Source organism: Camelina sativa, chromosome 5 (assembly GCF_030686135.1).
Source record: "Camelina sativa cultivar CO46 ecotype springtype chromosome 5, ASM3068613v1".
NCBI lineage: Eukaryota > Viridiplantae > Streptophyta > Magnoliopsida > Brassicales > Brassicaceae > Camelina > Camelina sativa.
The window spans coordinates 12,343,232-12,370,587 of NC_141884.1; the positions used below are offsets into that span (position 1 = coordinate 12,343,232).

At 33.3% G+C, this 27,356-nt stretch overlaps 2 protein-coding genes and 1 pseudogene across 7 annotated transcripts; all 3 read left to right on the plus strand.

Moving 5' to 3' along the window:
- The first annotated feature begins 1,405 nt into the window (after positions 1–1,405).
- On the plus strand, positions 1,406–7,307 carry LOC147943647 (uncharacterized; annotated as a pseudogene).
- Positions 7,308–12,766: 5,459 nt separating this feature from the next.
- LOC104786615 (MYB-like transcription factor TCL1) lies at positions 12,767–15,589 on the plus strand. 2 transcript variants are annotated; one of them, XM_010512061.3, is made up of 4 exons: positions 12,767–12,858; positions 12,938–13,015; positions 13,143–13,230; positions 15,244–15,589. In XM_010512061.3, exons 2-4 carry the CDS (start codon positions 12,943–12,945, stop codon positions 15,338–15,340), a joined length of 258 nt encoding a protein of 85 aa, XP_010510363.1. In that variant the 5' UTR covers positions 12,767–12,858; positions 12,938–12,942; the 3' UTR covers positions 15,341–15,589. The 2 variants fall into 2 exon arrangements, with proteins under 2 accessions (XP_010510363.1, XP_010510362.1); XM_010512060.3 differs by having other exon boundaries at positions 12,809–13,015.
- Positions 15,590–24,367: 8,778 nt separating this feature from the next.
- Positions 24,368–27,184, plus strand: LOC104786616 (MYB-like transcription factor ETC2). Of its 5 annotated transcripts, none has more exons than XM_019245866.2 (4): positions 24,368–24,641; positions 24,755–24,842; positions 26,083–26,143; positions 26,961–27,184. In XM_019245866.2, exons 1-4 carry the CDS (start codon positions 24,569–24,571, stop codon positions 27,003–27,005), a joined length of 267 nt encoding a protein of 88 aa, XP_019101411.1. In that variant the 5' UTR covers positions 24,368–24,568; the 3' UTR covers positions 27,006–27,184. The 5 variants fall into 5 exon arrangements, with proteins under 5 accessions (XP_019101411.1, XP_019101410.1, XP_087306112.1 ...); XM_019245865.2 differs by having other exon boundaries at positions 24,424–24,656; XM_087449985.1 differs by lacking the exon at positions 26,083–26,143 and having other exon boundaries at positions 24,492–24,656.
- Positions 27,185–27,356: the final 172 nt, after the last annotated feature.

Sequence of the window (27,356 nt, forward strand, 5' to 3'; positions counted from 1 at the left end):
ATGTGAAACATAAAATATGTGAATTTGATTTTTAGGAACACAAAAAGATATCAAAACTTTCTATACCACCTTAAAATTATTTTCCAAGTTCAAATAATTCACGGGTGAAACGTATTTTACAGAAAATAAACGCAAATTTGAATAAACAAAAAAACTTTATTTACATGTTCTGTTTTATACAAACGAATCTTAAATTTCAAATAATAATTTTACTCATAATATTTTATTTAAATCGATTTATTCCGCACATAGTGTGGGTTAGTATCTAGTTTGAAAGTTAAACTATAAACTACGTATAAAATATAGTAAAAACTACTAAAGGTATGCTTGGCATGTTAGTTTAAGATGAGGTCACATGTTGGTAAAAATGGTTTTTATGTTAGTTGTGAGAATAAATATAGGAGGGTGTCCTATCAGAAAAGTAAAATCGTAACGTTCGTAAGTTTGTCAGTGGGGGAGGTTGACATAAATCAGTAGTCGTTCGGACATGGCATTTATAACATTGGACCTGCTTTGATGGTTGTCGACCAACCCTGGCTTCAAAAAACAATGGATTCTTTGTTCTCGAGCCATATCTAAATTGGGTTTTATAATTTAACGCCAAGTCACTGAAACCAATATTGTCAAGCTGTTAGATCGATCATTTTTTCGTTTCTCTTTTTCTTTGTGTCAGAGTCAAGTTGTTGGTCTAATTTTAGAAATTTGGCATGATCATATGTATATAACACTCTATGTATATAAAACACAGAGAGTAATTAGTCACGTACTTTATGACTATATAAATTAGTCCCAAAAACTAATTAATTTGGAATATAATAAATATATTGATTTATCAAATTATTAATTATGAAGTATTGATATATATATATATATAGATTCATATATTTAGGGAAATAACTTTGGTAGTAAATATTTAAATATGTGGAACTTATTTGATGCGAAATTTGATAATTTAATCTCTGTTTTGATGTATTTTATTAAATTACATGTTATTTGAATAAGTTGGTTAGCTTTGAAGGATTTGAGATTTGAATTTTCTTTCCCAGGCACGGTTGTCGAGAAGGCATGAAGACTCCTATTATCCAGATCTCAACAACCCAGTTCCCCAATAGAAACACCCTACACCTTTTTACCCAGCAGACCATTCCACTGACCGAATGAACCTTTACGTCCAGATCTCCGAGATCAACCAGATCTTCCCCATCCGAAGCCTTCAATCTCTCATTTCCAACCAGTAATCTGCCGTTTTGACCTCTTAATTGCTGCAGTTATTGCTCTCCCCTTAAGCTGTTTAATGGCTTTGAATCACTGTGGTAACAACAACGGTCTACTCTTGTCTTCTTTCTTTTCCCGCCTCTTTCCCACCCAATCTCCTAAGCAAACAACCGAGCTCTTTCTGACCACGATGACACAGCGCATTCCGTATCATCTCAAAGGGAAGGACCCAATCCGAGGCTTCTCCCCACCTCCATGTAAGAGAATCAAAGCCCCTGATATCGATACAGCTGATTTAATACAAGAAAACGCCCTCACACTCATAGGCCGTCTCACAAATCCCGCGGGCCAAAGAATGAGAGCCCTCTTCCCTTTCCTGCTAAACCGCTGGAACCTTCAAGGTAAAGCTGAAGGTGCTGACCTCGGTCAAGGAATCTTCCAATTCAAGTTCGAAACAGCGGAGGATATCAACCGAGTCTTAGATAACAGACCCTATCACTTTGACTAGTGGATGGTCATCATCCAAAAGTGGGAGCCTGTCATCTCCCCCTCCTTCCCCTCCCAGATCCCTTTCTAGATCGAAATCCGAGGTATACCTAAACACTTCTGGAAGAAAGAAATGGTTCTGTCTATCGGGGAAGCTTTAGGCGAAGTCTTGAACTGGGAGATTTCCTCTTCCTCTGTTAGAGTCCATGTCATCACAAATGGGCTTTAGCCAATAACGAAGGAAACCATCGTGGAGTTTGCTGATGGTAGTGAAGCAGTCCTCTCCTTAGAATACAGAAACCTTAAGAACCATTGTACCCATTGCCTTCATCTCACACATGATAAATCTTTGTGCCCGGGACTTCCAGCTCAAATCAAGGAACCCCCTTCCAAACCAAGTAATGGTAGACTCGTATCAGTCCCACCCTCTACTTCAAGGAACTACTACACACCTCAGGATAACTTCCTACCTCCGAAGGACCCATCACAACAAGAAGAGAGAAGAAACCACCCTGACAGACGCTACAAACCCAGGAAAAGATCATATGACGACATGGCCTATAAAGCAAGACCCCTTTCTAGCCAGAGAGGTGCTTCGTCAAACTCCAGACCATATTTTGCAGGTTATTCTGACAGAGCTTGGTCTAAAAGCTCCTTCAGCAGAGAGTCCTCCTCCTACCGTCGCCAACGGAGCCCGCATAATCCACATCCTCCAACCAGGACAACCCTGTAGAGAGAAAAGACAGTCTCCTCAAACGACGCCCCAGGAGAACCTTCAGCTCATCGAGAGAAAGGAGACCACCCTTGGAGCGTATCAACACAAGTCCTGATCCCCAGACTCCACCCCCCCCTCCAAGACAGGAACTGAAACCTGCATCACAAACCTGGAGTTCTTAAGTAAAGAATAACCAGTTACCGTCTCGGGACCAAGTTATGCAAGATTTACAGGAAGTTACCATTCAGTATATCTCTTGCCCTGCTCCGATTGAGAGTGCAGCTAGACGAGCGAGAGTACTTCAAAGTGATGCTGAAAACCTCATGGAGATTACTGCTAACTCCATTATGGCAGCAAATAGAGCCTCCTCCTCGGCAAAAAAACAAGCCAACCCCGAGAACCTAATTTCTCAACTCCCCTCGTCTCCCCCTCCGATAATCTCTGAGGTACCAACTAAAAGCTCTGGAGCTCCTACTCAACGAGGACGTGGACGTCCACCCCTGAAAAGACAAGTGAATAACCCAAGTCAAAAACTTTTAGGAGCAAAGTCACAGAAACGTAACCTCACTCAAAGCTCACCAAGGAAGACGACTAACTCTACCTCGTCAACGAGGTCAGGCCCCTCAAGGGTTGGTCAAAAAAAGAACTCTAAACACTCCTCGAATCAGAATTCCCGAGACCAAGAGCATACACCCCCTCTACGCGAGAATGATCAACATAAGGAGAATAGTGATGACCAATCATCCCAACACCCACCTTCGACCTCAATAGCACCCAAAATCTCCTTGATCCCTGCACGCAAGAAAAGGAAGGCGGATTTTCAGAACCCGCGAACCCCTCTTCCTCAAGGATGTTGAGTTGGATTTGTTGTGGGTTGGGGAACCCCATAACAGTCCAACGGATCAGGGAGATCAGGAAGAAGATTTACCCTGACATTCTGTTTCTCATGGAAACAAAGAACGACTCTGAGTCTGTTCTCAAGTCTCTGGAGTTTCTTGACTACCCCTCTAACCACTTAGTCCCCCCTCTGCTCCGGCTGCAGGAGGCTTGGCCCTTTTCTGGAAACAAAGTCTAGAAGTAGAGATCATCAAGTCTTGTAGTCACTACATAGATACAAAAATCAAAGCTAAGGGTAAGTGGTTCTTTGCTGCCTTCTTCTATGGAGAACCTGAGAGATCTAAGCGTCTGGAAGCTTGGAACTCATTGCAAGATCAGTATTCCTCTAGGTCTGACCCATGGATTATTACGGGTGACTTTAACGACATTATCCACTCGTCTGAGAAAGTGGGAGGACCCCCGAGACCTGAGAGCTCCTTTTCCGACCTTCGTTCCTTCATGTCAACTTGCGACTTGTATGACCTCAAACATATAGGCAATTTTCTCTCTTGGCGTTGGACCAGACACACTCACCTGGTACGTTGCCGGCTAGACAGAACAATGGCAAACAGCGAATGGATTATCAACTACCCCTCAAGTCGTAATGAGTACCTTCGCTTCGAGGGCTCAGACCATAGACCTCTGGTAACCTATTTCGACCCAAAGAAGAAAAGAAGAAAAGGTCTGTTTCGTTATGATCGTCGCCTTAAGGACTCACATGAAGTTAAAAACCTAATTATTAAAGCTTGCAACTTAGCTTTGGAGGCTTCTGTGGATCAAAGGCTAACTGTCTGTCGAGAGGACATCATTGCCTGGAGCAAGGAACAACAAATGAATAGCCAACTGGAGATTCTTTCGTTGAAAGACCAATTGGAAGAGGCTATGACTGATGACACAGCCACACAAGAGTCCATTGACCACCTTAACAAGAACTTGCTACTGGCGTATCAAAAGGAGGAAGCTTCTTGGAAGCAAAGAAGTTGAAATCTTTGGCTGGCTCTGGGTGACAAAAACACTAGCTTCTTCCACGCTGAAACAAAAAGCAGAAGAGCCATTAACACTATCTCTGTGATTGAGACCTCTGAGGGTGACCCGGTATTCGAAGAAAAAGAAATAGTTGACTCTATCTCACAGTATTTTCAGACTATCTTTACTTCTCAGCCAGGAGAGTTTAGAAATATAATGGAAGAGGGACTTACCCCTTGTATCACCTCAGCAATGAATGATAAGCTAATTACTATTCTCTCTACCATCGAGATAAAAAACGCGTGTTTCTCAGTTCATGCGGATAAGGCCCCTGGCCCTGATGGCTTCTCTGCCAGCTTCTTCCAGTCTAACTGGGAGGTGGTCGAGGCAAAAGTGGTTTCTGAAATTCAATCCTTCTTCATCTCTAGCACCCTCCCCCTGCGAATAAACCACACACATGTTAGACTCATTCCCAAGATTCTAAACCCTCAGAAGGTTTCAGACTACCGTCCTATAGCGTTGTGCTCTGTGTACTACAAAATCATCTCTAAGGTTCTAGCGAAAAGACTCCAACCTATCCTTCATACCTATATCTCGGAGAACCAGTCAGCTTTTGTCCCTCAAAGAGCTATTTCTGATAATGTATTGATTACACACGAGTCTTTACACTACCTGAAAAACTCGAAAGCACAAAAAACCTGCTACATAGCCGTGAAGACTGACATGAGCAAAGCTTATGACAGACTTGAATGGGACTTTATTCAAAAGGCAATGGAGAGGATGGGTTTCCACCACATCTGGGTTAATTGGATTATGCAGTGTATTAAAACAGTAACTTACTCTTACTTACTAAATGACCAAGCGAGAGGTTCAGTGGTACCGGAGAGAGGAGTTAGGCAGGGTGACCCGCTTTCTCCGTATATCTTCATCACTTGCAGTAAAGTACTCTCGGGCCTTTTTTCGAAAGCTCAACTGAAGAGGTCTCTTTTGGGGATCAGAGTCTCAAAACGCAGTCCACGGGTGAACCACCTTCTCTTTGCTGATGATACAATATTCTTCTGTCGCTCCGACGCATCATCCTGCTCTACCCTCCATAACATCCTGCAATTGTATGAACAAGCATCTAGTCAACAAATCAATCTACAAATGTCTTCTATAACTTTCTCTGCTAAAACCCCAGAAGCTATGAGGACTCAAGCAAAAGCTATCCTAGGTATCCAGAAGGAAGGAGGAAATGGTAATTATCTTGGATTACCTGAACTCTTTGGACGCAAGAAACGAGACCTCTTTAGTATGATCGTGGATCGTATAAAGCAGCGTGCTTTGAGCTGGTCCTCACGTTTCTTACCGACCGCTGGTAAACTCACAATGCTGAAATCTGTCCTTGCTGCCATGCCTACCTATACCATGTCTTGTTTCAAAATTCCAAATAACCTGTGCAAAAGAATACAATCAGCGTTAACAAGATTCTGGTGGGACACAAAGACAGATCACAAAAAAATGTGCTGGATGTCTTGGAAAAAGATGACAAAGTCTTTCAAGGATGGTGGGCTAGGCTTTCGCGACATTCAAACTTTTAATGACGCCCTGTTAGCTAAATTGAGTTGGAGGATCCTTACCTCTCCATCCTGTCTACTGGCTAGAGTGCTCTTAAGTAAGTACAGCCCAAACGACAGTTTCCTGGATTGTAAGGTGCCTGGTTCAGCTTCTCACGGTTGGAGAAGTATCTGTATTGGAAGAGATCTCCTCAAGCAGAATGTAGGGACCATCATCGGATCCGGAGCCTCAACCCCAATCTGGCGATCCCCATGGTTCTCGCTGGACACCCCTCAATCCCCTTATGGACCTCCCACAGCAGAAACTCAACATCTTGTGGTGGCTGACCTTCTCTTACCAGGATCTGCATCCTGGAACACTGACCTCATCCGACAAATCCTCCCAGAGTACGAAAAGGATATCCTTCTCCTTAAGCCTAGTAAGTCCGGCGCTCCAGATAGATGGGCTTGGCTCCCTGCCCCAGATGGGGTGTACTCCACCAGGTCAGGATACTTTGAAGCTTTAGGAGAGGAGTTTGGTGAGAACGGAACCCCCTCCTCTAACTACCAGGACCCCTTCAATTGGAAAGCAAATATTTGGTCAATAAAATCATCTCCAAAAACAAAACTTCTACTGTGGAAGTCAGCCAGTAATGCCTTACCTGTGGGAGAAAATTTGGCACACCGACAGGTCAATGATTCGGTCACCTGTCCTCACTGCAACCAGGCAGAATCTGTGCTACACTTGTTTTTCAAGTGCCGCTTTGCATCAAAAATTTTGGCGACAGGCACCCTTCAAAGAAAACATCAACCCGGAGCTAATTTCTACTGTCCATGACGGTATCTCTCTAGTTAGCCGCTTGACCTGTCTCCCTCCAACGGGCGTTGGGGGAGGTCCCCTTTTCCCTTGGCTCTTTTGGATAATCTGGACCTCTCGGAACCGTATGCTTTACAGTAAAATAAAGATCTCAGAGGAAGAAGCCCTAAACCTGGCAATTATCAGAGCAAAGAAATGGCAAGCAAATCAGATCCCAAAAATCCCAAAAACCCAAACCCCGACCCGTCGCCCTATCGGTTTTTCACGACCCCGAGTTCCCCGATCCATTCAATCAATTACCTGCTCCACAGATGCCTCTTGGCGGAATGACGGATCTGTGGGCCTCGGGTGGATCTTTCAAACCCCTCAAGGACAGACGATCCTCCAAGGATCGAGAGTAGTACATGCAGTCCGGTCTCCTCTGGTCGCCGAAGCTTTAGCAACTTTGACTGCGATCAAAGTTGCAATCGAATCGGGTCTGACCCATACATCTTTCGTCTCCGACTCACAAGTGTTAGTCAAGACGGTTAATTTGAAGCTCCAGCACAAGGATCTTCACGGGATTCTCCACGATATCTTGTCTCTCTCAAGCAGCCTCTCGGATTTCTCCTTTAGTTTTATTCCTCGTTTCTTTAACAGGCTAGCCGATGACTTAGCTCGAAATGCCTTTTCCTCTTCTTGTATTGAACCGGTTTAAAGTTTTAATATAAGGCTTGGTTTGTTCAAGAAAAAAACATGTTATTTGGATAATAATGTAAGCTTGTGACAACATATTTATAAAAGAAAAAAATGGTATATCAGATAAATAACTAATAGTGTGACACTCTTAAAAGCGTGTATAACTAGTAGTAATTTTACTCTAGAAAAAGATAAACTAAAAAAGACTAAAAAATAGAGCTATTCAAGATATATGTAGATAAAATTATATTATTTATTATATTTTTGGATGGGATACATAAAGTTTTTTAAAAAAAATTATTAGATAATAAAGTTTAGAAGAACAAATAGAATGGGATGGAGATGTCATAAGAATTCTTATGTTAGTTGAAATCAAGTTTATTTTCTAAGCTCTGATTTTACCAAAAGTTGGGACTTTCATTTTCTTTTGAGAAATACCCTAAAATAGTACTAAAACAAGTTTTATGGACAATTATAGCACACATTCCATAAATTTATAAAAATAGCACTATTTAACACATTAAAATATTTAAAATTAATTTTTAGAATTTGTTTTTTTAGGTTTGGGTTCTTAATTTCACATTTAGGGTATAGTTTTGAAGGGTAAGCTTTAGTATTTTGAATTTAAGTTTAATTTTGAAAGATTAATTGGTGCTACTTTTGGAATTTTAGAGATGTTGTGCTAAGTTTGGAAAAAAACTTATTTTGGTGCTATTTTTAAAATTCTCCCATTTCTTTTTCTTCCTGATTTGGTACAATATAATAGAAAAGCTGTAAATATATAGAAAACACAAATGTTCTAAATTTTCGATTAAATATTTTTATCTATCATGCTCTTCATTAAAGCGTCGTCGATGCAGGATACTGAAGTCACGTCATCTGCCATACTTCTGTTGGGATACAATCCAAGTCCCACATCTGAAGTTTAAAGGGACTATCATTAATATATAAAGGGTTAGGGTCAATCTACTAATTGCCAATTGGTTTTTAGTTAGAAGTTCAAGATAAGCCCAAATTTAACATGGTATCAGAGCCCAAGGTTAAAATTCTGGTGGACCTAAAAAAGTGGATACGGACATGCCTCTTGTTAACCCGAGTAATGGGGGCCCAAAAAGGAGTTTATTGTCGGCCTAAGTGGGATCGGTTTGAGATGGAATTATCATCTCGAGGAGGCGTGTTAATATCCCACATGTGGTCCTTGGTTTGAAGGAGAGATTGTTGGGATACAATCCAAGTCCCACATCTGAAGTTTAAAGGGACTATCATTAATATATAAAGGGTTAGGGTCAATTTACTAATTACCAATTGGTTTTTAGTTAGAAGCCCAAGATAAACCCAAATTTAACAACTTCTCGTACCACAGTCCCATTGTTATCTCTCCAATAATATTAAGAAAAACAGATCCAACACATCTTTTATTGTTTTTACATATATTTTTCGCTACCATTTTGAACAATGCAATTATGTGTGGGACAAATCCTACTGTCAAAAAACTATTTGATTTACATGAGACAACTAACCTTAATAGGGTACGAACGTTTCTGACGTGACAAATTCTACTGTCAAAAAGCTATTGATTACGAGAGACTACTAGTGATTTACACGAGACAACTAACCTTGATGAATATGGTGCGAAACGTTTTTGACGTGAATAGAAATGAAGATGTCATGTCAGCTTCATACATCTTTGGTCGCCGAAGCTTTAGCAACTTTGACTGCGATCGAAGTTGCAATCGAATCGGGTCTGACCCATACATCTTTCGTCTCCGACTCACAAGTGTTAGTCAAGACGGTTAATTTGAAGCTCCAGCACAAGGATCTTCACGGGATTCTCCACGATATCTTGTCTCTCTCAAGCAGCCTCTCGGATTTCTCCTTTAGTTTTATTCTTCGTTTCTTTAACAGGCTAGCCGATGACTTAGCTCGAAATGCCTTTTCCTCTTCTTGTATTGAACCGGTTTAAAGTTTTAATATAAGGCTTGGTTTGTTCAAAAAAAAAACATGTTATTTGGATAATAATGTAAGCTTGTGACAACATATTTATAAAAGAAAAAAATGGTATATCAGATAAATAACTAATAGTGTGACACTCTTAAAAGCGTGTATAACTAGTAGTAATTTTACTCTAGAAAAAGATAATCTAAAAAAGACTAAAAAATAGAGCTATTCAAGATATATGTAGATAAAATTATATTATTTATTATATTTTTGGATGGGATACATAAAGTTTTTTTAAAAAAATTATTAGATAATAAAGTTTAGAAGAACAAATAGAATGGGATGGAGATGTCATAAGAATTCTTATGTTAGTTGAAATCAAGTTTATTTTCTAAGCTCTGATTTTACCAAAAGTTGGGACTTTCATTTTCTTTTGAGAAATACCCTAAAATAGTACTAAAACAAGTTTTATGGACAATTATAGCACACATTCCATAAATTTATAAAAATAGCACTATTTAACACATTAAAATATTTAAAATTAATTTTTAGAATTTGTTTTTTTAGGTTTGGGTTCTTAATTTCACATTTAGGGTATAGTTTTGAAGGGTAAGCTTTAGTATTTTGAATTTAAGTTTAATTTTGAAAGATTAATTGGTGTTACTTTTGGAATTTTAGAGATGTTGTGCTAAATTTGGAAAAAAACTTATTTTGGTGCTATTTTTAAAATTCTCCCATTTCTTTTTCTTCCTGATTTGGTACAATATAATAGAAAAGCTGTAAATATATAGAAAACACAAATGTTCTAAATTTTCGATTAAATATTTTTATCTATCATGCTCTTCATTAAAGCGTCGTCGATGCAGGATACTGAAGCCACGTCATCTGCCATACTTCTGTTGGGATACAATCCAAGTCCCACATCTGAAGTTTAAAGGGACTATCATTAATATATAAAGGGTTAGGGTCAATCTACTAATTGCAAATTGGTTTTTAGTTAGAAGTTCAAGATAAGCCCAAATTTAACATGGTATCAGAGCCCAAGGTTAAAATTCTGGTGGACCTAAAAAAGTGGATACGGACATGCCTCTTGTTAACCCGAGTAATGGGGGCCCAAAAAGGAGTTTATTGTCGGCCTAAGTGGGATCGGTTTGAGATGAAGTTATCATCTCGAGGAGGCGTGTTAATATCCCACATGTGGTCCTTGGTTTGAAGGGGAGATTGTTGGGATACAATCCAAGTCCCACATCTGAAGTTTAAAGGGACTATCATTAATATATAAAGGGTTAGGGTCAATTTACTAATTACCAATTGGTTTTTAGTTAGAAGCCCAAGATAAACCCAAATTTAACAACTTCTCGTACCACAGTCCCATTGTTATCTCTCCAATAATATTAAGAAAAACAGATCAAACACATCTTTTATTGTTTTTACATATATTTTTCGCTACCATTTTGAACAATGCAATTATGTGTGGGACAAATCCTACTGTCAAAAAACTATTTGATTTACATGAGACAACTAACCTTAATAGGGTACGAACGTTTCTGACGTGACAAATTCTACTGTCAAAAAGCTATTGATTACGAGAGACTACTAGTGATTTACACGAGACAACTAACCTTGATGAATATGGTGCGAAACGTTTTTGACGTGAATAGAAATGAAGATGTCATGTCAGCTTCATACGGTACCTGGGACAATTATTGAATAGCAACATGAATATGATTGTTCGATAGTACACATCTGTTTTTTGGGGATAACAATTGATATTGGATCTTGTAAAAATTCCAAAATTATACTACTCAAGTAAAACTGTGATATAATAACTGATACTGGATGCTGCCACGTTAATTAATTAATATAGCTAAAGCGAACGAAAGATAGTTTGTTTGGTTTCCAAAATTGTAAATAAAATTGAAAGAAATAAAACGAGTAAACTTATAGGATTAAAATATTGGGCCATAGGGTATCTCAGAGATCAATGAGTAACCAGAAAATGAAATATAGAATTCAATAATTAAGAACCGTTCTAGAACATGAACAATATAATAGACTAACCCTCTTTCAAGGTATTAAAAACTAAATTTGACTATTAGTTTGCTAAACTTTCATTTGCAACCTCCTAGCCAAATTTGCATTACAATCAAGTTCATTAAGTTCACAATGCGTCCTAGCATCAACTTTCGCTGGGTAGAAATACATTGCTCTATTCACACTCATTGAGGCATTCTATCGATACTTTTGATGCATAGAAAAACCTAGAGTCTAAAACAAGGTGATCAGTCCTAGTTTAGCATTAAGATCATGTGAATCAAAGAACCTAAGGATTAAGAACTCCAAACAATAATTAAAACATCAATTCATTGAATCTCCTAATTGGAACCATACAACCCAATTGGAGAACTACTCACACATAGCAAAAGAGAAAACAAAAATCATAGATGAAGAACACATGATTAAATTGCAAAAATAAGAAGAAAGGGTTTAAAAATCTTCTCCAAATTGTCCAAATTGTCAATGATGATGAATCTCTAGAATCTCAAAAGAACGGCTTACAAAAAGTTTCAGGTTGCCGAAAGAAAGAGTAGAATAAAACTTAGGGTTTTTTCTCGCAACAAATAAAAAATCTTTATAGAGTTCTGAAAATAATGTAAAAAGGTAACGGCCTAGTTAGGACATTTTCTCAGCCATGCGGGTATCTCAGGTAGGCGGGTTTTGATGTAAAACTTGCCGGTTCAGACTTCGCTTCTCAGCTAGGTGGATTCCTCAGATAGGCGAGTTTTAACGTGAAAGTTGCCGGATTAGACTTCGTTGCTTAGCCAGGCGGGTTTCTCTGGTAGGCGGATTTTCACGTGAACCAACATCCATCTCATATGCTTATTTGCATCCAGAATTGCTCATTTTCCCTCCATTTTCCTCCAAAATGTCGTAAAACCTATAAAGACTCGATAAATAACTAAAAGACTCCAGAAACACACTTCGACTCAATAAAAAGTATAAAATAAGAGAGAAAACAAAAACTCAAAACCGATAAAAACACCATATATCAATTATCGACGCATTATCTGATAGATAAATTCAGCAAATAAATGCATATTTCAAAACATTTGTGTATACATATATAGTTGGTTTCCTTTTTTTATAAGACTGGGATATATCTATTTCTATCTGCAAAAGTAGTTGGATTAGGATTGTACATTCGAATACCCATTCAGATTGGTTCATTCGATTCTGGATGGTTAAAAAATTATAGGGTTTTTTTTCAGGTATTTTATAATTTTGGTTTGGGTTTGGTTCAATTTTTTTTTTTTGTTTCGGATTGGTTATATTTTGAAAAGAAAAACTAAAAAAAATAAAACCGATTTTTTTGGGTTTGGTTTGAATAGGATATTTTTAGTTGAACTACCCATAAATGGAACTACCTGAAATACCCAATAGAAACTACAAAATTGTTTCAAATTTATTGAAATTTGGTTCAGTTATGTTTTGTCAAATATAATTATCAACACATTGAATATGTTGGTTATTTATAGTATTTTGATTATTTTGAATCTAGCATTACTGATATATATTCTTCTTCCTGCATAGACTATAAGTGTGGTCAAGTATTAGACTTACAGAGGCAGTTCGTAAGGGACCTCTCTTTCCTCTTCTTCACATCTACTTTTCAGTTTCTCTCTATAACATTTATCTTCTTCCATTGTCCAGCACTAATGGATAACACAAACCATATTCGTCGCCCTCACGACGGTAATCAACCCAAGATCATTCGACATAACTCCCAAGGTTTCTCTTTGATTAAGTTGATATTTAATCGTTGTTCCTTTTGGTTTATAGTCCACTATTATATGTTTAATTATTTTATCACGCTTTCTTTTATATTTGATTGAATTTAACTAAACCTAAAACTCAGAAGTGAGTAGTCTGGAATGGGAGTTTATCAATATGACCGAACAAGAAGAAGATCTCATCTTTCGAATGTACAAACTTGTCCGGGACAGGTGACATTTTCTTCTTCTGTTTATATGGTCAATTTTTTTTTTTTTTAATTTTTTAATTTTGAACCTAGTTCTATCTATAAACCTTGTGCTCTTAATTGATGTTCAATTGGGTGTATGTATGCTAAAAATAAAGCTATATATATCCACGATCCAAGATTCAATGGGAGATACAGTATAAGCTTTCTAATGCATTATGAAAATTCAGATCGACATAGTGAAATCTCGGATCTGTCCGAAACCATATATGGCTCTAGATATAATCGTTTTAAGGATCTGATATCGAATCCATTAAGTATACTTTTTTAAAAAAACTGATATAATTTATATACATAATATGATTTATTATAAGCAGTGTTTTAAAATATCAAATATAGGATGTACAGTAGGAAACTGCACTGTAATATATAGGTATACAATTGTTTAATACGGTGAAAGCTATATATATGGTCCATTTGTACGGTGAATATACAGTGAATTTCGCATATACAATGTTTGTTTTAAGACTTCAAAACAAAAATATGTCATTTTTAATGTTTTGATTTTTTTATAACAAACTACTAATTTTTCTCAATATTTACTATAATTTTTTTAATAATTGTTCTATATTTATATACTTATTAGTTATTTAAGGTTTTTAAAATGTTTTGTAAAAGTGAAAATTTAATATACTTGGGTATGCATGTATAAAATTCTTATTACGCTTATTTTTTCTTGTATTATAATTTTCTTATTCAATATTCATATTTTTGACAAATTTTATGTATATATATTTCTTTAAAAATACATATCCACCATATAGTCCCCGCATAAATGGTCGTACAACACCATATGTCTAGCATATAACATATTTTAGAACATAGATGATAAGAACATATATAAAAATCAGTTTTATCTATTTTTAAAATATATCAATTTTAAAAATATTACTATAAAAAAATTACTGATATTTTTTTAATAAATTTTTAAGTAGCCATTTTTAATTAGGATTCAAATCCAAATCTAAAGAACTTATATTTGGAGGAATATCTAAAGTCTGGATAATCAAAAAATATAGAGCTAAATCCGAATTTTTGTAGTTCCAGTGCGGTGGATATGAATATTTTTCCTCCCCTCTCCTAACGCAAAGCAGTGGCGTCACAATATATATTTCTGGTATATCTATGATATAGTTTTATTCTATACGCACTTCTAATGTCATTTTAGAGCATTAAATTTTTTAAAGATAGTGCATTCTTTTGTTCTTTGAAATTTAACCTTGATGTATAATTTTATACCATTAGATATTAAGTTTAACTCATTTATTAATAAAACACACAGATTCATGATTTTGTGTAATTTACTTTTGAATAAAATATTTTATTGTGTACTTATTTCAGACCAGTGTAACTACTTTCTAATAAAATATTTTTGTTAAAAACTAAAAGAAAATTCACAAAAATATTTTATGAACTTATAGATAGTACACAAATATTAAATAAGTCATGTCTTTTTGTGTACTATCTATAAGTTCATGTTTTTTTTTGTGTACTATCTATAAGTTCATGTTTTTTTTTTGACAAATATTAAATAAGTCATGTCTTTTTGGTATTTTTAGAGAAAATGCCACTAAAAACTGATATTTATCCAAATATGTGTGTAAAAATTTATATATACGTTTTAAATACCATATAGATACATTTAAAAATCTTTTAAAACCTTATAAATATTTATAAATTTTCAGAAGTGTTTTATAAACCTTATAAAGATTTTAATTTTTCTGATATAAAAGAGTTATTTTTCAAAATGGATAGATGAAATGAGCTTTTTGAAAAGAGCTACACTATAAGGGGGATTTCTCAAAATTTCTCTCTATATTATATAAGAAATAAAGCACTTCGATTTAAAATAATTTTTTATTTGCTGTTTTTATATATTTGCAATGTAGAATTTTAGTTAGCTATTTTTATTAGTCCATAAAACAAAATTTATATTATTAAATACTAATATGTTTGTTCACAAATTGAATTATACCAGGTGGGATTTAATAACAAGGAGAGTCGTAGGACGAGAGGCGAAGGAGATAGAGAGATTTTGGATTATGAAAAACTCTGACTATTTCTCCCACAAATGATAGCGCTGCGACATCCTCCATGTGTTTCCATGTCTCATCCTCATTAATTTTTGTTTTTGTGGACAAAAAAGCTTTAATGTATTTCTTCTTTTTCATCAGATATTCACATGATACCTCCAGCTAGTATTATACATTACTTCCAAATAACTGTGATCGAATTAGTATACTAGTATATTGTTAAAAATGTTTCTTATCGAGGGAAACATTTGTGTTGGCTTTTGAAAAAAAATAATACGAAAATTTGGCCAATTTGTCGAGGCTTTATTTGTTTGTCTTTCAGGAATGTGATGAGTTATGTCAAACGGTATTACAGGGACATTGTGGGGTTTTGGTATTCCTGGAGTGTTTGGGCGGATTTTCTCACCAGCTTCTTCTCTCATATGTTTGTTCGACTACAGCTACACCAACAGAAAAGAGTGGAAGTGGATAATCTATTACCCTTAGTACCTCATCGGTTAGATGGTAATAGGAGCATTATGTTAGATTTTTACTCTGATTTAGGCTTCTAGAATGACTACCGATTGACGTTTGCCTGATGATATTTGGTGTTGTTTCCCAATCTACAAAGGCTTTAGAAGATGAAGAGAATGCTAGTGACACATGTAACCTACTTGTTTCCATATGGGAAACTTGTAAGAGCTTGAATGAATAGTCACTTAACAGATCTAGTAGCTATTCCAATGCAAGCCCTCTTCATCTTCCAGTCATTAAAAGAATCAAGATGTCATTGATTTAACAGAAGAAGCTTTTGAAACAAGATGCACTAAAAGAAGTTGTTTCCTTGGTGATCAGGGTCCTTGTTCCCAAGATGAACCAAAATCTTGTTTCCCGAAGTCACGAGTGACATTTTACATCGACCAATCACAATGCAAACAAAACTAGAGAAGAATGATCAATGTGGGAATGTGCATAATGCACCTTATTGAACCAGTTAAGTCTTCCTTAGAGTTTGTATGTTTCTTGAATTCAAACTTGAAGTTTACTTCTATCTCTATTATGTTCATATAGTGAGTGCGGTGAAGTGAATTTACATACTCGTTCTTACATGATATTTATAATCTTTGGACCACTTCAGATACATTGTCGGCCAATTCTGAAATCAACAAACGATGTATCTGTTTAACTTTTTTTTTGTCTCGTTAGTTGATACTTATAGATCTTGTTTGGCATCACTCATATATGTATCTATATACTCGTAGATACATTATCAATTAGGTACGTTTTTGTCTCCGGCAAGCTCTAAAATTGTTAGCTGAAGTGACCTGCTGTCACCATAAACCATGTTTTGTGTTTTAATATTTGTTTTTCCAAACTATTTTTAAAAGTATTTTTTCTCTGAAAGTTTTACGAAACTACATTATTTAAAATATGCTGGTTTATTATTAATTTTTGTCCAGCACTGTTTCTGATTAAGCTTCTTTCTATTCGGATTTTAGTTAAATCTAAATACGGGAAACATTAATAAGGAAGGTCCTCTCGCTTGGCAACACCGAGTGTATTTTGAGATAATGAAACTATTAAAGTACAATAAAAAGGACAGTTCATGCGTCCACTATTTATGTCAATGAAGTGGTTGTAGTCCATCTTAAAAAAAACTAGGATTTAACCTGTACACCACGAGATAATATTTTAAATTTTAAAAATTTTAAATTTATATTGTATTTATTTGTTATTTTATTAATTTTTAAAATATAAAATTTTAAGATATTTGATAGAAGTATTCAAAGTATAGGATTTTTGTAATGTTTTCAAGGTTTTAACCCGTGTGGTATATGTATAGTCTAGTAATACATTTATCTCCTGGTACACATCTAAAAGTGAAAAGAAAAAATTCCACTTAACTCCTTATATGGGATTAATGACAATCCGTCTCACCAAAAACAAAATAAGTTTTTGCGTAAAAAAAAAATCAAAATAAGTTTTTTTTATCAAGTTTAATTATATTAATTGTTTTACCAAATTAGCATATTTTTATAGTTTATAATTTTTTTCATGTCAATATATATATTTTATGATAATTAATAGAATTTTAATTTTTTTGGTAATTCCTCAAAAAATAAAAAATAAACCAAATTATATGGGGGATTTTCAACATATTTAATGTGACATTTTATAATTGGATTTTTGGTTTAGAAAATTTATTAATGTTAATATAATTATGGAGATTGTAAAATTTTGTTATGAAAAATCTGTTGTATATCATTTAAATTTGAGAGATTCTAGCATCCATAAAAATAGTTTTTGAGATTTAATGGGTTAAAACTTTAATGGGTAGAGTTGTTTTTGGAAAAATCGGAATGTATAGATGTTGTTCATATTTTATGGTAATAAATGTAACAAATGTTGGTTAATTTAAGAAAGTTTAGTATTTGAGTTTCTCTGCAATGTTATTTATGGAATTGTTTTAGGAGTTAATGTTGTAAAAAAAATTAAATAAGTAAAACTTAAAGGGCATAAACCAAAATGTACTTCAAAAATGTTAATATAGATAATAATAATAACGATAGTATATATAATAATAATAAAATAACAAGATAAATATGAATTTTCCTTCAAAGGAAAAAAAAATCCTCTTAGCAATAAAATCTGATTGACGTACTCTGGATCTTGAAATTTCGTTAGTTCTACTTATTTATTGTGTAAGAAAATCTAACAATAAATAAGATCTGAAAAACACGGAACGAATTCAATTTACTGATTATATATTACTTAATATCAAGAAGAAATGTTTGGCATATCTGTCTCTATAAGAGATTGTAAGTACCATAGTTACATAATCAACTCAAAAAGAAAAATTCTCTAAGGAAAGAGCTGATTTAGCAAGAGCATCAACACACATGTTATTAATATAACGATAAGGGACACTGATAAAATGAAAGTTAAAAATAAATTACATCATGCCGCATCATAAGGGAACGTAGCTTTCTTATGCCCCAGCGCTAGCGTGTGTACACTCTACTACCCATCTAAGGGTCTTTTGCTTCTGTCACTAGCGGCGAACGTACTTGACGAGAAGCTGGTTCCTTTCGTTAATTAAATCAAAATAGGTTTGTCTTGTGACTTAATGTTTTGTAATAATGTATGGTTCTATAAATCAAAGCCTCATATTAACTTTTATGTATGCTTCTATCATTCTCTTTGACGCTTTCCGCTTGGCAATATTGTAGCTGCCGTTTTTTTGGCCTTTGTAGCCCTTCTGCTGTACTTGCTGAACCATTTCTCCATTGTTGGAGAGTAGAATTATCTATAAAAAATCTAGTTTGACCAAAAAAAAAAAACAGTATGGTTCTGTATATATATTTTTTTCACGCTGAGAAACGAAACTATATGGTAGAAAAAACCTATTGGTAAAAAAACTAGCGATGAAAACTTGCCCTGAATAGAAGATGAGATTGTTACGTGTCAGTTTTTTACAGCAACTGAATTTATTATCACGAAAACATTTATTGACTCGAGTCATAAATATTAGTTAGTGCCTCTATGTATATATATCTGTGCTGTATATATAAAAATGTACGGTAATATGTGGTTAGACAAAACAAAAAAAGGTAAATGTATAGAAAATACAAAAAATATTCTTTAGAAAGTACAAGAAAACAGAAGTTTCATTGGTGTGTCACCAGACTCACCACGATGATTTACTGGCTAGGCTATACAAGTACGACTGCTATCCCGGCACACACAGATGAGATCTAATACCACATCACAAAATTAGCGGGTATTTTGGAGTTTGTCCAATTTTCATGAAGTAGAAATTAGGAACAAAAAGTAAATCTCAAGTGATATTGGAAAGGGCTATGTGCCTATGTAGCTCTATATATATAAAAGACAAAAAAAATTAGATAAATGATAGTGAAATTTTTAAAAAATTAAAAGAAAAACAAAGAGAAATATATTTTAATTCGATATTTCTCCATTTTGCTTACATGGGTAGGCTTTAATCAGTGGAGATGTATTCAGTGAAAAATAGACAAGGTGGTTCCGAACTCCGAAGAGATAACCAACGAAGAATTAGCTGCAATTTTGAATATTTATTTAATTATTTTGTTAGCATGATACTCTCTTTATCAAATTTTATACTATTTTTTGTTGGCTAAAACTTAAAAGCGTGCATATTAATTTTTTTTTAAAAAGATGATTTAATATTTCAATTTAAAACAATTCAACAAATTATATAAATACTAAAAAATATAAATGATCACAAAATAGTAGTATGTTGTTTAATAGAAATGATCATGTTTGTGTGATGATTAGGATGTGATTTGTGCTCTTTGCTGGCGTAATGCATGCCTAGATACACACAGAGTTTATCAATATGACAGAACAAGAAGAGGATCTCATTTTTCAAATGCATAGGCTTGTCGGTGATAGGTTACATTTTTTTTCTTCTGCTTGTATATTTAACTCGTTCCATATATGTGTACTTAAGCATGCAATACGTGAAGCAATATAATATATACATATATTTATCGACAGTACATTTATTATACACACTCATATCAAATTCTGAACCAAACCAAATGATTCCTAGCAATTAAGGTAGACGTAAACTTTTGGATGATATTAGAGTGCTTTTTAAAGTGTGCATGTTTCTTTTTAAAGTGTGCAATATAGAGAGATATTGGATAATGAGAAACTTTGATTATTTCTCCCACAAACGAGGAAGACTTCACAAATCTTTCCGTTTTTGTATTTCTTCTCCTAAATTTATGTTGTTGAATAGAACAAATCTTCTACGTATTTATAATTCTCAGCAATGGTTGTCCAAATAATGTCAATTCTACAACTTGTGTCACTCGTTTCGTTCCAACTAAACCTATATAGCGGGAAAAAGAAGATAGAATAATTGACAGTGTAGTGTAATTTTTTTTTTTTTTTTGAACTTTATAATAGAGTGAAGAATATTCTTACAATTAATTACCGTGAAATTTGGCGTTCGCTATTTTGATGACAAGGACCACTCACACACCTAACAGTCAGATGTTGTAATCATTCATCTTCTCTACCTTTATTAATTGACCATTCTGCGCCTTTAATCTCTGGCCCTTTCTTCTCCTTCGTCTCTTCCAATTCCGCCTGCATGTTGAGCTGTGCTTAAGACTCAAATTGCGGTTAAGCAAGCAGTAACGATGGAAAATGTATTCATCAAAGTGGACTTGAGGTTAACTAATGCAGCCTCAAGATTGGCAATCTGAAATCACAACCATCCTTGACTCATCCAACACATTCTTTTGCATCACCATATAGGCAATTATATATATAGGACAATGTACTGTACGTAAAGGAGCTCGGACTTTATCAATATCGTATCTATGTATAATATGTATCATATAGCTTATGTGATACAAAAGTATGGCAGTAAATTGAATGCAACCAACAGGGAGCAAGAATATGCACATGCACTTAGAAGTTAGAACACAACGCGCGCAAAACACTCTTACTATCATCATAGAAATGATCAGTTTTTGATAAACTATTTGAAGACCATAGACGGGTCTGAATTTTTAAATATTATCAAAAAAAAAGAAAAAGGAAGATGATCATCACGAAAAATAGTAACGACTGGATTATTTGAATTCCTACGTGATGTCTTAGAAATAAAACATGCATGACAGGTTTTTTAACTTTGAAAATTTACTCGGAATATAAAAAACAGTTTAAAGAGTTAAAAATTACACAGTGCAAAATGAAAGTCGAGACAATACAAAATTTGATCCATAGTTAAAAATGGTTGAAGATTACCAAAACCATAACCTAAAATCACCATACTTCTTTAACAAAAAAAACATAAAATCACCATACAAAATAATAGGAAAAATGTCAAAACAAAGCATGAACATAAGAGCATCTACACTGACAATTGCTCACAAGATACCAATATACTATTAAAAAAAAAAAGCAAGAAAGAAAGTCAGAATCCATTCTGGTTTAAGCAATCTGAGCAACTCACATGACACTTGGCTTTATATTATCAGCCAAATTCTTATTTTATAATTTATTTATTTGTTCAATAAATCATTTTTTACAAAAAATAAATAATATTTATGAGGTACTCATATGAGCACTCACCACTAATGATGGTCTAAACCTATAAAAAGTGTTGAAAACAGTATGATTTTTACTTGTAAATTAAATGTTTAAAGTTATTTATGTTTTCAAATAAATTTAATAAATTATAAAATTTTGTGGACTTTTCAAAATAAATCATCAATTTTTGTTGGCTTTACCAAATAAGACAAGACGTTTAATTATTTGACAGAAAAATCTAACGATTTAATCCTCCGTTAACATATTTCATTTAATCTTCACCACATTATCACAAATATTCAATTTCATACACACGTTCCCTTATGTAATCTTTGTCACGAAAACACAGCCGTCAAGCATCCAACTCAAGATAACCTGGTCATGATGACCCTCGAACATCTAGTAAAAAAAAATTGACCATTCGCCTTCGAGCATCATGCTTGGCATCTCTCCATTTTGTCAATCTACAAACCCATTGTTTGGCACATCTCATCACGACATTCGCACCATAGTTATCTATACACTGATCATCACAAGCCTCGAACATTTTCTTTGACACATATATTATCTCGGTCATCTATCATTACGACCCCCAAACAGGTCGTTCGATACATCACGGCCATCGACCCATAACCCATCACTTGTCGCTGTCACCCGCCATGATCATGTCATACATTATTAACTATTTCATTCAACAATTCCAATATATTACTTAAGTAATTTTTTCGATTTAACTATTCGTTCAATACTTTTAATTTTCGAAACACTCCATACATGCATAAAATAATTAAGCCACAATAAATCAATCACAAATCAAAATCACATTTCACTTACAAAACACATAACTCTATCATGTCACGTACGTTCACTAAGGATAAAAAATGTTCATATGTAGCTAAGAACACAATGATAATTGATCAAAAACTCGAAGAACAAGTTTGAATAAACACCTTAAGTAGTCAACTTTGTTAAACTGAATGTATGGTGAAAGGAAAAATTTGGTAAACCACATGAAGCCATGACTTTTTTTGTTGTCAAACTGAAGCCATGAGTTATGGAACAATTTTTCATATAATTCTTCTATATGGATTTTATCTCACTAGAACGGATCCGTTTAAGAATGCAAAATAAAAACCACCAAACTAATTTCTTAAACGGATCCAGAGTCCTATAAGGTTTAAACCAGTCCTATAGATGACATATGTGTATAAGACTTATATACATATATATGTTATTTATAAGTCCACCTAATCTTTCGTTTTCCCTGTACCTAGCGGTTTCTGACATTTTTAAATGGGTCTGCATTCTAACATGATAGATATACGAATTTACATTTTCGTTATATAAATCTTAATGTGCGGTTTAGCCTTTCCTTCATTAACTAAACATGTTGACCACGAACGATTAAGTCCATTTACCGAGATTCTTGATTTTTTTTTTTTTTTTACTGTCATCATTTTTGTTTTTCACTTGAAAACCACATTTCCTAGATCGACATTCTTCAAAAACGAAATGATGGCCACGATCTTAAAACTATATTCAGTGAACCAGATTGTTACAGGTCTGCATTTTTGTCCTTTATATCCGCGGTCTTTGAAGAAGCTTTTTTGTCTAGTTGCTATTTATTGACTTGGTTTTAAATATTTGCTATGTATATACACAGTACACACATTCACTTTAAAAAAAATATATATATACTACTATACTTATAAATTATATATATAAGTTTCAAAGAGATAAAATAGTATCGTCCCAGACTCCCAGTCCCAGCACAAGTGGTTAAATCCGCTGCCAAATAAACGTTGGCAATATATGGTTAAGTTAGTGTCTAATTTGTTATTATGAGCTGTTAAATAGTCGTCGCCAGAACATTAGAATCACTTTTAACAATGTACGCAAGAAAATATTATCCTTAAATCATTATGGACTTTTGTAATCATTATTTCGTTACACTAACAACATGCACGTAGGATGAGTCTCCACTGTAACTCATTTTTAAAAAATATAGAGTAAATAGTTAATGATTTCACGCTGAGGAAATGATATGGTCATCATGAGGTACCGATAAATTGGAAAAAAAAAAAAAGTAAATTGATTCGTCCGTTTCTTACAGTTACTACATTAATTATTATCGCTGAGATAATAATTGAATAGATGCATGCATATGTAGGGCATATGTAGAATGCAAAAAAAAAAAAAAAACAAAATGAATAAAAGAAGGTAAAAAACAAATGAAGGTACAAGAAAACAAAAGTTTCGTTGAACTTTCTAAGTACCATTACGATATATATATATGTATGATATAGCATATATATAATATAGCATAATATATCTTATACATATGTATATCATATATATATCAATGTATCATATATATATGTCGTAATAGTACTTAGAAAGTCCAACGAAACTTTTGTTTTCTTGTACCTTCATTTGTTTTTTACCTTCTTTTATTCATTTTGTTTGTTTTTTTGCATTCTACATATGCCCTACATATATATATATATATATATATATATATATATATATATAAGTTAATATATCTTATGCTGAAGGGTGGTGCATAATATATCTTATACACGACACAAACTTAACTATTTTTATGGATTTTATCGATTTTTCTACTTTGAGAACAAAATTGTCGTAGTTAATGTACATGCACAGCCAATCTCCATAAGTAAAAATGTCTAAAATATTAAAAGATATTGTAGGATTACGTGTTCACAATAATATTTATTGTAGTTTACATGTGATGTTTTAATTTTCACACGATTTTAACACATTACTAGCCAATAGACAATAGTAAAACTCAAATGTCATTTTACTGACTTTATCAAAATGGTTCTATTAAATGAATTGAACAAAAACAAAACAACGGATAGTAAAAGTGAGCCATCGAAGGACAATGTCAATAATTCGTTTATTAATTTAGGTCAGAAATCAAAATTGGACCAAAAATTATTATATGAGCATTATATGTCTCGAATAGTAAGATAGCGTAAACACAAAATTTTGTTTTGACTTATTCGGATAAAAAAAATGAGTAGTAGAATCTAGAAATGCATACAAATTCCAATAAAGTAATAATTCTTCTCTCTCTTCTAATATATATACTTCTGTTTCCCTCACATCTATATCTAATTTCTCTATCAACCATTCTCCAAACTCTACATCTCAGTTTCTCTCTACCTCACATTATTAATGGATAATACCAAACGTCTTCGTCGCGTACGCAGTTTTAGGCAAACCAAATTCACTCGACATGACTCCGAAGGTCTCCTTTCATTTAGTCAGTCTCAAATCGTTATCTTTTGGGTCTACTCTCATCCTTTTAACTTGTCTACGTTGAATTATCTTCTCATGCACATTCTTAGCTGAATAATGCAGAAGTGAGTAGCATCCGATGGGAGTTTATCAGTATGACCGAACAAGAAGAAGATCTCATCTCTCGAATGTACAGACTTGTCGGTGATAGGTAAAAATAATCTTCTTCTGTTTATATATATATATAATATTGTCGTTTCTGTTTTGTCTTATTCAAATATAACTTTCAAATTTTAGCATAAACCTATCATTTATGAATATATATAATAATGTGTGGTAATTTATATTAATGGGGGTTCCCCAAACAAATAAATTTATGTGTGTGAAGTCCAATTCCTCAATATTTGTCTTCAGTGACTGTGTCTCAAGGAATTTTTTTCAATGGAAATATATTACACAAAAACATGATCATTTGTCTAATTTTTTTGTTAATTTTAGTTGTTCTTTCTTGGTTATGGTCAATATATTTGAATATTATTTATCTATTATATTATATTGTTAATGGTCATAATGCTTTAAAGTTTATCACAATATTTTCTTTAAAATTTTGATTTAAATTATTTTTATTTTAGGACATCAAACAGAGCTATTGATTTTAAATTTGATAAAAACAAAAAGAAAAATTCACTAACCATTTGTTATACCAGATCAACTCGGTTCACCTTCTAATCGATTTCTAACATGATCTATTTTAGAATAAGAATTTAGTTTTTCTTTGTTTTAATTCACTTTATACATATACTAGATAAAGATCCACATAAATACACATGTGTAAGAAAAAAATGTACCTCTTATATGACAGTTGCTGAAAAACCGGATCTTAACCTTACACATTCCATTTTGCAGTACAATTTAACCATATATTTCATCATAATAACAAAAATTCTACACACTCCATCTTAAAGGATAAAAGCTAAAAATTGTATTAAAAATAATATGTGTACATATCAAATATATAACTTCGTTAGCATTTAAAAATTATTAACAAAACATAATTTTTTAAAAACCAACATTGTTATAAATATAAATTTTCAACTTTCATGCTTTATCAGTTAATATAGATGCTAATTTTTTGTTTTCTATGCATATCAAAATCTAATTGAAGCAATAGCACAAAATAAATGTAAATATGTTTTCTTGTTAGTTTTTTTTTTTTTTGCTTAAGAAAAAGAAAATTTAAATTTTTAGATATAAACATATATGTTGATATTGTATTTCATGTTTCGCTATATGGTACAGTGAGTAGTGATCTATAGTTTCTATTTTCATTCATTAAAAACATGTAAATTAATCATTATTTTAATACTTTGTATTTTACTGTTGAGTATTCTTAAAAGAAAACTTCTATGTGGCCATTATTTACAGTTTTATCCTTCATCTGAAATATGCAGGTTAATCCCGCAATGCTCAAAAATAATATGTAATATAACATTTTCGTCACTGTTGAAGTTTGTAAGTTTTTATAAATTATAAATCAAATCGAACCCCTCGTATAGTTTAAGTCCATTTTTGATATAATGTATATGATAGTAAAACTTTTTAGAAAATAGGTATGAGAATTATATTGCATATTATTTTTGATTTTTGAGGAGGTAGAGGATTAATTACCAAAAACAGTAACTTGGAGTTTTTTTCTTTCTTTCAGAAAACTCTTTATTATTTAAGAAAAAGTACAAATACCAATTTTTCAGGAACAAATTTTGAAACCAAATTTTATAGAGTAAATAATGATTACTTTATCATCAATTATGTCTGGTCTTTTTTTTTTTTTGACATTTTTGGATTGAGAAAGGCCAATTCATAGACAATTTAATCGTAGAGGTAGACTGTTAACCACCTGATTAAAGATATTTTCTTTCGATTATATGGTTTAAAGAAGAAAAAAAAATTATGTTCATAAATGTTATTGTATAGTAGTTTTAAACGTGTTGGAGAACAAATGACATAGGGCATTGCCAATATATTAATATCAAACTTTTTCCATTTTTTCTTTTTTTGCAAAGGCTAAAAATATCAAACTTTTTCTATTATAAAACTTTTGCCAATTGATATTTTAACGTGTATACTTTCTCCACGTACTGTACAATGCGAAACATTTGCTGAGAGATTAACGTTGATAAATAAATTATATAACAGAAAAAAAAAAAAAAATCTTTAAAAATCTTGTTTTCTTAACGTGTGAATGTGTGGTAATTTTAAAAAATACAGTGAAACGGAATGAATCTTGTCAAAGAGAATATTGACAATTGGGTTGGATATATATTGGCAGGTGGGATTTAATAGCAGGAAGAGTGGTCGGACGAAAGGCAAATGAGATAGAGAGGTTTTGGATTATGAGAAACTCTGATTATTTTTCTCACTAATTTTCTACTTCTCCTCCTTAGATATCTTTTGTTATGGACAATAATATAACCAAATAAAAGCTTTTAATGTAAAACAAATCTTGAATCTTTCTATCCTTCTCTTCTCATATATAATTACGAAGTTGTAGAATCTCTTTGCAAAACAAGTGATTATGTGCTGCTGAGAACTGGTTACATATCCTGAGCTCTTAATCTTCACCTAGTTATGATTCGTCATCGTTGTTCATAACCAAAATGTATGATGGAGCACCATTAACTAGTTTATTAGAATCGTACTAACTAGTTGTTCAAGTTGTGTCAAT

Excerpts from the sequence above, each read along its gene's own strand:
- LOC104786615 (XM_010512061.3), top strand. The coding sequence starts at position 12,943 with ATGGATAACACAAACCATATTCGTCGCCCTCACGACGGTAATCAACCC. Across the intron at positions 13,016-13,142 it reads CATTCGACATAACTCCCAAG|AAGTGAGTAGTCTGGAATGG; the intron begins GTTTCTCTTTGA and ends CCTAAAACTCAG. Across the intron at positions 13,231-15,243 it reads TACAAACTTGTCCGGGACAG|GTGGGATTTAATAACAAGGA; the intron begins GTGACATTTTCT and ends GAATTATACCAG.
- LOC104786616 (XM_019245865.2), top strand. The coding sequence starts at position 24,569 with ATGGATAATACCAAACGTCTTCGTCGCGTACGCAGTTTTAGGCAAACC. Across the intron at positions 24,657-24,754 it reads CGAAGGTCTCCTTTCATTTA|AAGTGAGTAGCATCCGATGG; the intron begins GTCAGTCTCAAA and ends TGAATAATGCAG. Across the intron at positions 26,144-26,960 it reads TTTCGTCACTGTTGAAGTTT|GTGGGATTTAATAGCAGGAA; the intron begins GTAAGTTTTTAT and ends ATATATTGGCAG.